The 10535-nt window shown below is 43.4% G+C and overlaps 1 protein-coding gene across 1 annotated transcript; it reads right to left on the bottom strand.

The window, feature by feature from the left end:
• Window positions 1–387: 387 nt before the first annotated feature.
• LOC148128409 (uncharacterized) lies at window positions 388–10142 on the bottom strand. Its single transcript, XM_087922819.1, has 4 exons — window positions 9559–10142; window positions 5247–5301; window positions 1790–1850; window positions 388–767 (listed from the first exon to the last, which is right to left on the bottom strand). Exons 1-4 carry the CDS (start codon window positions 10003–10005, stop codon window positions 641–643), a joined length of 690 nt encoding a protein of 229 aa, XP_087778945.1. The 5' UTR covers window positions 10006–10142; the 3' UTR covers window positions 388–640.
• Between the last annotated feature and the right edge of the window lie 393 nt (window positions 10143–10535).

The raw sequence follows: 10535 nt of genomic DNA, 5'->3' as shown, positions 1-10535 counted from the left end.
CTTAAGAGGGGGGGGGAATATAATTTCCAATTAAGCTCCTGGATAGCTAATTATTTAATATATTTTACTTTGGAATTCTAAGGAAGGTAACTAAAGGAGACCACAGGCAGTGAAGCTAGTAACCTCTTAAAAAGGAATTAAATCTTCATCTTGGGGAAAAGGATACTCTTGCCTCCAGCTTTGTATCAACCTTCCACATTTTCAGGCATGCGTGTTCTATGTATTTATGTGTGTGTTGCTTTTCTTCCCGCCGTGACTAGCTTTAGCAGAGGTTGAAATTGAGACCTTCCGCATGATCAAAGCACCTTGGCCTTCTGAACATTAACATGAGAAGCCACCAAGCCATCAGAAAGCAAAGACAGTTGTCCCAATTTGACATTCACCAGGTACAGGTTAATCAAAATTGAACTTTATTTGCCAAGTTCTGTGTAACAGTGCAATGTAATACAAGCCCTAAGAAATCCACTGCTGTGGCCAAAATTTCAGTTATTGTCACAGTAGATAAATGTCCAAGACTGGCATTTGAATCAGGTTCCTGTCCCAACAGGGTGCAGCTCCGAAGTCTCCAAAACCGCATGCAGATGAAGTAAGGTACGAGTTGACACTTGCCTCCACCCAAACTTGGCAGTATCCAAATGGACTAGAGGAGGAGACTAGCAAGGAGAAGCGGGAGAAGGACCAAAGAAGGCCCGAGGAGGAGGCCTCCCTTGGAGCGCTCAACAGGTTTATGTTTCATAAGCTGATCCTTCAGATGCCGAATCTCCATTCTGTAGAAAGAGAACATTGTCACATTAGAAGCAGAGGTGGAATTCAGCAGGTTCTGATCAATTCTGGAGAACCCGTAGCATCAATTTTGAGTAGTTCGGAGAACCGGCAAATCCCACCTCTGACTGGCCCCGCCCCCATCTATTCTCTGTCTCCCGAGTCCCAGCTGATCGGCTGGGTCTCCTTTTGTTGTCCTGCACAGGAGAACAGAGCTGGAAAGCAGGTTAGTGGGGTGGGGAGGGAATGCGGATTTTACAGTATCCTTCCCCTAGACTGGGGTGGGAATGGAAATTTTACAGTATTCTTTCCCTGCCACACCCACCAAGCCACACCCACAGAACCGATTGAAAACAAAATTGAATCCCATCACTGATAAGAAGAATATTTTTTAAACATTTGCACTCAGCACCCCTTCTTGCCCTTAAAAATTATGGATGACTCCACAAGAGCTTTGATTTGTATGGGTTACAGTTATCCATATTTTCTGAATTAAGTTTAAATGCCTGTATTTCTACACTATTTACTTACGGAATCATGTATAAAGAACAACCTAAAGTCCATTAGCTAATAATATAAATAAAATATTTTTTCATGAGAAAAATGTATTTTTCATAATGCAAAATAATAATAAGAAAGTGACCCCGTTTTACAATTTTGCAAATATTTTCAGTGTCTGGCAAATAAATTTGAATTTGTGGACCCTCCGAGAGGGTCTTGGTGAACTTTCAATTTATGATTCTCAATTTATGCAGACTGTAGTAGGTAATAGATTAATAGGTCAATGAAATGGTGACCAGGCTATTCAAGAAAGTCAGCCATAGTAGCTAAGAAAGGAATTTACCCATCTGGAGACAATCTACCTCTGAATACCTGAGGCTAAAAATAGAACCAGGACAGGAACATCACCCTCTTACCTGGTTCTACATTTCCTGGAATCTCCTGGTTGTCTACCTGAGAATTCCCAGCAGGGAAATTCTTCAAAACTTAAAGGTGAATATATATAATTATAATTTTGTGTTCTTACTGTTGTTGCTCGTTCATCTCTTGTAATTTGGAGAGTTGCTGCTTAAGCTGTTGAATCTCCTCTAAAGAAAGGAACGAAGAGTCACAAATTATCTTCTGCTTCTTAAACTAAGATAATATTGCAGTATCCTTCCCCACTCTCTGCAATTTCTTTCCTTTATATTCAAGCATGACTTAGAGTTTTCTTGACATTATTGAAAGGTTGGGCTTAAACGCTTTTCCTCCAAACTTTCACACAGAACATCTAAGTTACCATAATGCCCCTTAAGCATCCGATGAATTGACCCAGGGATTAGAGATCTGAAGAGATACAATTCAGTTTTGGTTTCCCCAAAGTCAAATGATACCGGAACCTCTCCAAGTTATTAATATCAAGGTAGAGCAGGTAAAAATCAGACTACAATTCCATAAAAAAGATGGGTTCAATCCTTAGATCATTTCTGATTTGTCAAATATATCAAAAGGGCAACTGAAGTAGGGCTCTGACTTTGATTGTCCAAGAAAAGTCTTTCTCCTTAAACAGATGCTATAAGACTGGGGATCAAAAAAGGAGTTTATTGGAGAAAGGGAAATAAAGGCCTTGCAGTTCAAAGGGACCTCTCAAAAATTCTTTTTTTTTTTCATTTGTCTATGAAAATCTATGAATTTGTCTATGAAAATCTAGTCTGACAAGGCTCTTATGACCCTCACTAATTGATTAAAATCTGCATTCCCACCATCTCTTCAAAGAGGATTGTTCTATACCCTGTTACGGGTTCGTTGTGCATCTTGGTGGGTATCCTTGCCCAATAGGGTTGTTCCACAGCTTTATTCTTTATTAGCATTCGCCAAATAGGGCCTCTAGTTTCCATAATTTAGGACATTGCCCTGTCTAAGTAGTTGCAACCCCCCCCCCATTTTCCCTGTATTTTCCTTTCTCCAATAAACACTTTTTTAAAAAAATCTGGATATGTTTTCATTGGTTTTGTAAGATAATTTCTCGTGGAAAGTTTCCCTACATGCACAGAGGTTACATAGTTACTCCCTCAGTTTCAGGATTGGCATGAATTAAAGTTTCCAAAATTTAAAAAGGCAAAAAACTCTCCAGTTGGGGGCCTAGAGGATGACCCACTATCATCATTTTTATTGGGGCACCCTTGGGAGTCTGTCACCAAATTTAAATTATTAATTCCCCACAAAAATGGGGGAACTTTCAAAAAACTTTTAACAGGGCAAATGAGTAAATTCCCCAAAACTTTGGAAGTAAATCAGCTTGTCATGCCCCTGTTGAAATCTGATTCCGAGGGAGAGGTGGAACAGCTGACAGGGAGTGGGAGGATAAGGGGCCAATGTGTGTTGTGTGGTTTCCGGGGGAGGAAAGGGACCTGATCCCCTTCACTGGCTGCAACTGGGAAGACTGTTTAAAAGGGCAAACTGCTCATGGCAAAGTTGCTGGAAGCAAAGTGTGAAATTATTCAGGTTTGTCAAGTTCTGGCGTCCTCCCAAGTGTGTATGTTTCATTATCTTTAGATGTCTTCAATCCCTTATCCTGCCCTGTCTCATTAGTTGCTGCAGTGTGGTTTGTGTTGGTTTTTATTTTTAATTTATATATACTGTACTTTGAGTTCAGATGGAATGTCTTCCCTTTGAAAACTGTTTTTGGTGGAATTTTTTCTCCAGCCAATGATAACTGGACATTGGGGGCCAAGTTGGTGGTATTAAAGGGATTTTACCTATTTTTGTGACTTTGTTGCTTTTGCGCAGGGATGGGATTCAAATTTCTTAACAACTGGTTCTGTGGGCATGGCTTAATTTGTGGGTGTGGCTTGGTGGTCATGTGACTGGGTGGGTGTGGCTTGCTGACTGGGTGTGGCTAGGTGGTCATGTGACTGGGATGGACATGGCTAGGTGGTCATGTGAGTGGGATGGGTGCGGCCAGGTGGCCATGTGACTGGCAAACCAAATATAAGTGGTCCTCGCTTAATGGCCAGTTGCTTAGCAAGTGTTCTAATTTATGACTGACCTCCCCACAGCTACTTGACCTGTTTTTGGTGTTTTGATAGCGATGCACACACAAACACGCATATGCACACACACTTATGACCAGTTAAAGCAGTTAAAACAAACCTGTATTTGCTTGCTTTGCTGTGGGCAGTAAAGCAGGATTAGCAAATTCGGCCACTTGCCAAAGCTGACCAGCAATCCATGGCCATCTCACATTGCAGTTGTGAACTATGGATGGTCTCCCATTGTCTGGGGAAGTCCACACATTTTAAAGTTGTGAAGGTTGAGAAATATTGCATTAACTATTACTTATAGCAGAGGTGTCACACTTGATTTCACTGATGGTCACATCAGGCTTGTGTTTGACCTCAGGGGGCAGGGTGGGCGTGGCTGGGGTGGGCATGGCCAGCTCAACATCCTGCAGCCTGTGTGTGGCTCTCCCAGACTCTGTGTGATGACCTGGGACGTGGCACAAAGGCAACACAGTTGCCAGAAGAGTCCCTTTAATTATCTCCAACTTTTCCCCCAGTGTCCAGGTTATCTTTGGCTTGAGAAAAGCTCTCTCGGGAACAGCCTTTAAGTGGAGAAAAATCAGTCCGAAAACAAAGTACATACAAACTGTAACTAAAAATTCAAATAAACCACACTGCAGTAATTAACTTGACAGGGCAGGAGAAGGAATCGCAGCCTTGAAAGCACAGCCAAACCCACACAGTTGGGAAGACGCCAGGAACACAGATAAGCCTCCATGATACCAGATAATTCATGATTTGCTTCCAACAACTTGCTGTGCGTAACTTCCCTTTTTAAATACTATGTTCCCAGCTGCAGCTAATGAAGGGAATCGGGGCCCTTTCTTCCACTGTAAGCCATGCAACTCACGTTGCTCCCTTCTCCATTCCTACCTGCGTGCCCTAGGATGAAGAGGGGGCGGGCCTGGGTCTTCCTCTGAATTCCCTCTGCCTTGCTCTACCTCTTCTCTGCTCTGCCCAGCCGGACTTTGCCCTTCCCCAGTTTCTTCCACAGCCAAGGGAGCCATACTCCCACTCCCTGTCAGCTGCTCAGCCTCCCTCTCTGAATCAGATTCTGACGGGGCATGACACTCAGTTTTTGGCTGCTCGGGCCTCCTGCAGCCCTCTGCCAGCAAAAACAGCCTGGGAGGGCTGTGCGCAGCCCTCTCGTGCTCCATTTTCACTGACAGAGGGCTTGCAGGAGGACATTGCAGCCAAAGCCAGAGCCCGGGAGGGCCGCACGCATCCCTCCCAAGCTCCGTTTTCGCTGACCAAGGCACCGAGGGCCGGTCCTTTGCTGTTTCCAGGGTAGCCCCATGGGCCAGATCTAAGGCCTTGAGTTTAACACTCCTGACTTATAGTAATTCTATTCAGTTTTTTGCCAACTCAAAGGTGAGTAGAAAGTTGTTTAACCTGGAAGTGGAGAAAGTCCTGTATTAGGTCAGCCACATGGTCATCACTTACCTTTGTTTTCTTCAGTTTTATTATTTGTAGACTTGAGTTGTTCTTCCAATGTTTTCTAATGGGGGAAAGAAAACCAACTCAAAATGGAATGATCACGTGATTCAAAATTGAGTATCATTACCAAAGAACATGAAGAAATAAGATGTATCAGATGATAATCAGTTAGATGTCTAGAATTAGGAAATAGATGCCATGACACCCAGGACCTCAGAACTGCATATACTTATTGAGCTGCCTGGATAGATTTTTAAGTTCCTTCCAGTGGTGGGATTCAAACATTTTTTACTAATGGTTCTATGGGCGTGGTTTGGTGAGTGTGGCAGGGAAAAGATACTGTAAAATCTCCATTCCCACCCCATCCCAATAACCTGCTTTCCAGCTCCATTCTCCTCTACAAGATAACAAAAGAAGACCCAGCCAATCAGCTGGGATTTGGGTGGCAGAGAATAGATGGAGGCGGAGCCATTTAGAAGTAGTCTTCCGAACTACTCAAAATTTCCACTACAGGTTCTCTGAACTACTCAAAATTTCCGCTACCAGTTCTCTAGAACTTGTCAAAACCTGCTGAATACCACCTCTGGTTCATTCCAATGCTTATTTCTATCATTCTTTTATGCATTTATTGTTTCCCACAGTTGTCAAATGCTTTTTTTCTTTCTAATGTTCCAAATGAGTGATTTATATTTTTAAAAAGTAAAATAACAAAAGAGATACAACAAACAGATCAGTTCCAAGATTTCTGAAGTTCATGTAGGTTCATCCAAAAATCTTACGCAGTCTGAAAATTCTTCTGTATATATCAGAGTAGCATGTTTTTCATTCATTCATAAACTTCAGCTTCAACAGATATTCAGAGACCGATTTCAAACAATTTACTCACAAAATTTGGCAAAGCAGTTCGCTGTCAAATTCCGGTGGGTCAAAGTCAAGCTGAGTTGCATCGAAATATCTGGAAATTATGCGTAGCATCATCCACCTCTCCACTAACCTTTATGTGTCAAGGGTAACTTTAGAAATAATTGCTCTAATCTGAACCAAAGAACAACACCATGATGAAATGGGAAAAACTGTGATCTGGTGTGTTGTGTGCCTGGCTGTGATTGTAACTGTCCCTTTTAATGGATGCTGCTCTTAACAACTAAACTTAGATGGGGGAAATCCCCACTCAGATGGCTGGATGGGTTCACCGATGAACAAACTGCCCTGAATAGGTTGGGTTTTCATTGGATGATTTTAAATCAATCTATCTACCACCCCACACTGAACCAGCGAAGTACAGTAGATTGTACCCATAATATTTAATGAAGATGACTTTATCCTCTGGAGACTAAAACAAACATACGAAGAACGGTTACAGGAACAGGGCATGGCTAGTTTAGTGAAGAGAAGGACCAGGGGAGACATAATAGCAGTCTTCCAATATTTGAGGGGCTGCCACAGAGAGGAGGAAGGGGTGAAGCTATTTTCCAAAGCACCCGAAGGCCAGAGAAGGAATAATGGATGGAAACTGATCAAGGAGAGATTCAAACTGGAAATAAGGAGAAATTTTCTGACAGGGAGAGCAATCAACCAATGGAACAGCTTGCCCTCAGAAGTTGTGGGAGCTTCATCACTGGAGGCTTTCAAGAAGAGACTGGACTGGCATTTGTCAGAAATGGTGGGCAGGGGGTAGGACTAGATGACTTAGGTCCCTTCCAACTCTGTTAATCTCCAACACAGTGTTTCTCAACCTCAGTAACTCTAAGACATATGGACTTCAACTCCCAGAATTCCTTGAGTTGAGGCCCACGCTTCTTAAAGTTACTGAGACTGAATCACACCTGATTCAGACCAATAGCCAAAATATTTATTATTATTTACCCTTGAAGAAATAAAAACAACTGCAACTTCTGTTGCTATGCCGAAAGATCTGGAAAAGTACCTGGGCACAATAGGAATGGACAGAATCTCAAGTCATCACTTTCAAAAATTTGCATTACTTGGAACAGTGCAAGTACAGGTAGTCCTCAACTTACCACAGTTCATTTAGTGACCGTTCAAAGTTACGACGGCATTGAAAAAAGTGACTCAAGACTACTTTTCACACTTATGGCTTTTGTAGCAGCCCCACGATCATGGGATCAAAATTCAGAAGTTTGGCAACTGGGTTCATACTTATGACGGTTGTTGGGTCCCAAGGTCATTTGATCCCCTTTTGTGACCTGACAAGCAAAATCAATGGGGAAGAGCCAGATTCACTTAACAACCATGTTGCTAAGTTATCAACTGCAGTGATTCATTTAGCAACTATGGCAAGGAAGGTTAAAATGTGTGTGGGAACTCACTTAACAAATGTCTCACTTACGAATAGAAACGTTGGGCTCAGTCAGTAAGGTCGTAAGTCAAGAACTACCTGTATTACAACAATATCTTTAACTTCCCTATGTCTTTTGGGAGAATCCACTGGTCAAAAGTATCAAATCCAGTCATACAATTCTGGCAGGCTGTATTGGCAGACAACAATATTGATGTGTGTACATATGTAAAAATGTGCAAAGATACACGGAGAGAGTTTTGTAGGGTGATTCTAAAGAGAGAAAAGGAGGGGGGGCAATGCCATTTATGCATGCCTTCTTTTTCAAACAGCCATTCGTCTTCTGCATTCAAATCCCTTTCTTGCACTTCCAGAGGGGTTCACAGCAGAGGTGGGTATTCAGCAGGTTCTGACCAGTTCTGGAGAACCGGTAGCGGAAATTTTGAGTAGTTCGGAGAACTAGCAAATCCCACCTCTGACTGGCTCCGCCCCCATCTCTTCTCTGCCTCCCATTGAGGCCCAGCTGATCGGCTGGCTCTTCTTTTGTTACCCTGCACAGGAGAACGGAGCTGGAAAGCAGGTTAGTGGGGTGGGGAGGGAATGGGGATTTTGCAGTATCCTTCCCCTGCCACACTCACCGAGCCACATCACACCCACCAAAACACGCCCACAGAACCAGTAGTTAAAAAAATTGAATCCCACTACCTTTTCACAGGCTGCAATAATTTGGGGATCTCTAGTCGAACCTGCATTCTCCAAGCTGTCCCTTTGTAGATGTGTTGGGATGACAATGTCCAGAACTCCTATACAGTTAGTCCTTGACTTATGACCACAATTGAGTCCAACATTTCTTTAACTAAGCAAGACAGTTATTAAGTGAGTTTTGCCCCATTTTATGACCTTTCTTGCCACAATTGTTAATGGGATCACTGCAGATATTGCAGTTAGTAACATGGCTGTTAAGTGAATTTGGCTTTCTTTCTGACTTGCTTGTCAGAAAGCCGCAAAAGGGGATCGGGTGACGCTGAGATACTGCAACCATCGCAAGTCCAGGCCAGTTGCCAAGTTTGTCCAAAGTTTGATCATGTGACTGTGGGGTTGCTACAATAGTCATGTGAAAAACACTCATCACTCACTTTTTTCAGGGCCGTCGTAACTTAAACAGTCACTAAACGAATGGGTGTGAGTCGAAGACTAACTGTACAAGCGGATTTTGAAGTACCACCCAAGACCATCAAGAAAGTGCCAGGACAGAGCGATGGAGGAGGGCAGCCCAGGGCATATCAATATGAGCTCCAGCAAAAACCTGCCAGGTGATTCTGGAAGAGAACGTGAAAGCCATGGCATAATCTTAGCAGGAACAACACACCTGCCTATTTAGTTAGCTGAAGAAAGTCAGCTAAATCCAGCTGGTTGGAGCAAACTAAGCCATTCTGCTGGGACTCAGGGGCATCAAACTCAAGGCCCAGGAGCCAGATCTGATCCATGGAGTGCTTAGATCTGGCTTGCGGGGGACACCCTGGAAATAGCGGACCAGTCCGTGGTGTGTCTGCCAGAGAAAATGGAGCTTGCGAGAGCTGTGTGTAGCCCCCTGAGCTCTGTTTTCCCTGGCAGAGGGTTGCAGGAGGCCGTTGCAGCTGAAAGTGGAGCTCGGGAGCCCATTTTTGCTAGCAGAGTGCTCAGGCCACCACAGGTGCCCCCCAACACAAGAGATGTCATGTTGGCCATGGCCACCCTGGCCATGTCTCCCCCCCGCCAAGGTCAAATGCAAACCTGATGCATCCCTCAATGAAATCGGGTTTGACACCCCTGTGCTTGGTCCCAAAAATACTCCATGCTTATTCATTCTAATCTTACTTTACAATGAATATCTTTTTCCCCTCCTTATTTTTCCCATGTTTGTTTATTCTAATCTTACTTTACAATGAATCTCTCCCCCCCCGGCCCCCCATTTACTAGCAGTTTCTGCCAGGAAACTCTCTGCTGCTGAATCTTTCGGAGGTCCTCCTGAACACTTACCAGCTGACTCTGCAAGCTTTGGATTTTCTCTTTTTCCTTCTCCAGAAACTGTCTGGTTAGTACCAGGGATTGGTTGAAACCCATGGATTCCATGATCCACTTCTGGTTCTTTCGCAAAAGTTGCAAAGTCCTTTCTTGATCGTTCATAGACTTCTTGAGCTTCTGCATCGCCTTTTCCATCTTGGTCAGTTGCTTCCCCAGAGCCACTTTTTCCGCCTCCAGTTGGGAGATGTTTTGAAGCCCCTTGGCTTGGTCTTTAGGGAAATTCCTGCCTAGCTCTGGTGGGGCCCGTGTGTAGTGAATGATCAATAAAATAAGCACGATGACAGTGACAAGGATGACCCAAAAGTAGCTTCTCATCCGTGTCCTACGGAAGTCCCAGAAAGTGTGATCCTTTAGACTCTCCATGTGTTTGGAACACTGAAGACGTGTTAGCAATCCACCCATGTTGGTTGAAAGCCGAGAGACACAGAAATTCTGGCTGCCCCTTTAAGAGAAAGATTCTGTTCTTCCTTATGCATTGTTTTGGAAGTTGCCCAATTTAGCGCATCCTCTTCCCTCCCCACCTTTCTGTGCGTCCTCGTGATTTTGAAGAAGCACATCCAGCAGTCAGGAGAAACGAAAGTGATCTCTCAACTTGGAATCTCCAAAAATAAATAAATAAATAAATAAATAAAAAATAAAATAAACAGCCAGCAGAAAGCAGTTTTTTTTAAATGATGCCCCCAAATGGAGAAGGAGGAGAAACTACACCAGAGGAGAGATTGCTGTGGTTATACGGCAATGGATTTTCCCGGCTACTTACAAGGCAACAAAACATTTAAACCATCAGAACAATTTCTGTTTTTGTTCTGATTTCTGTTTCTTTTTGCTTTGCTCCTTCCTGAGTCCTGAAAAGCCTTCCCCATGAATTGAACTATGCATAAAGTTGCAGCAGCAGCTACAGCATCAGTGCTAATCTCCCTCCAATGAGCTTC

This window comes from Pseudonaja textilis, chromosome 1, assembly GCF_049901715.1.
Source record: "Pseudonaja textilis isolate UNSWEBS1 chromosome 1, rPseTex1.2, whole genome shotgun sequence".
NCBI lineage: Eukaryota > Metazoa > Chordata > Lepidosauria > Squamata > Elapidae > Pseudonaja > Pseudonaja textilis.
This window is presented reverse-complemented; position numbering and strand designations above follow the sequence as displayed.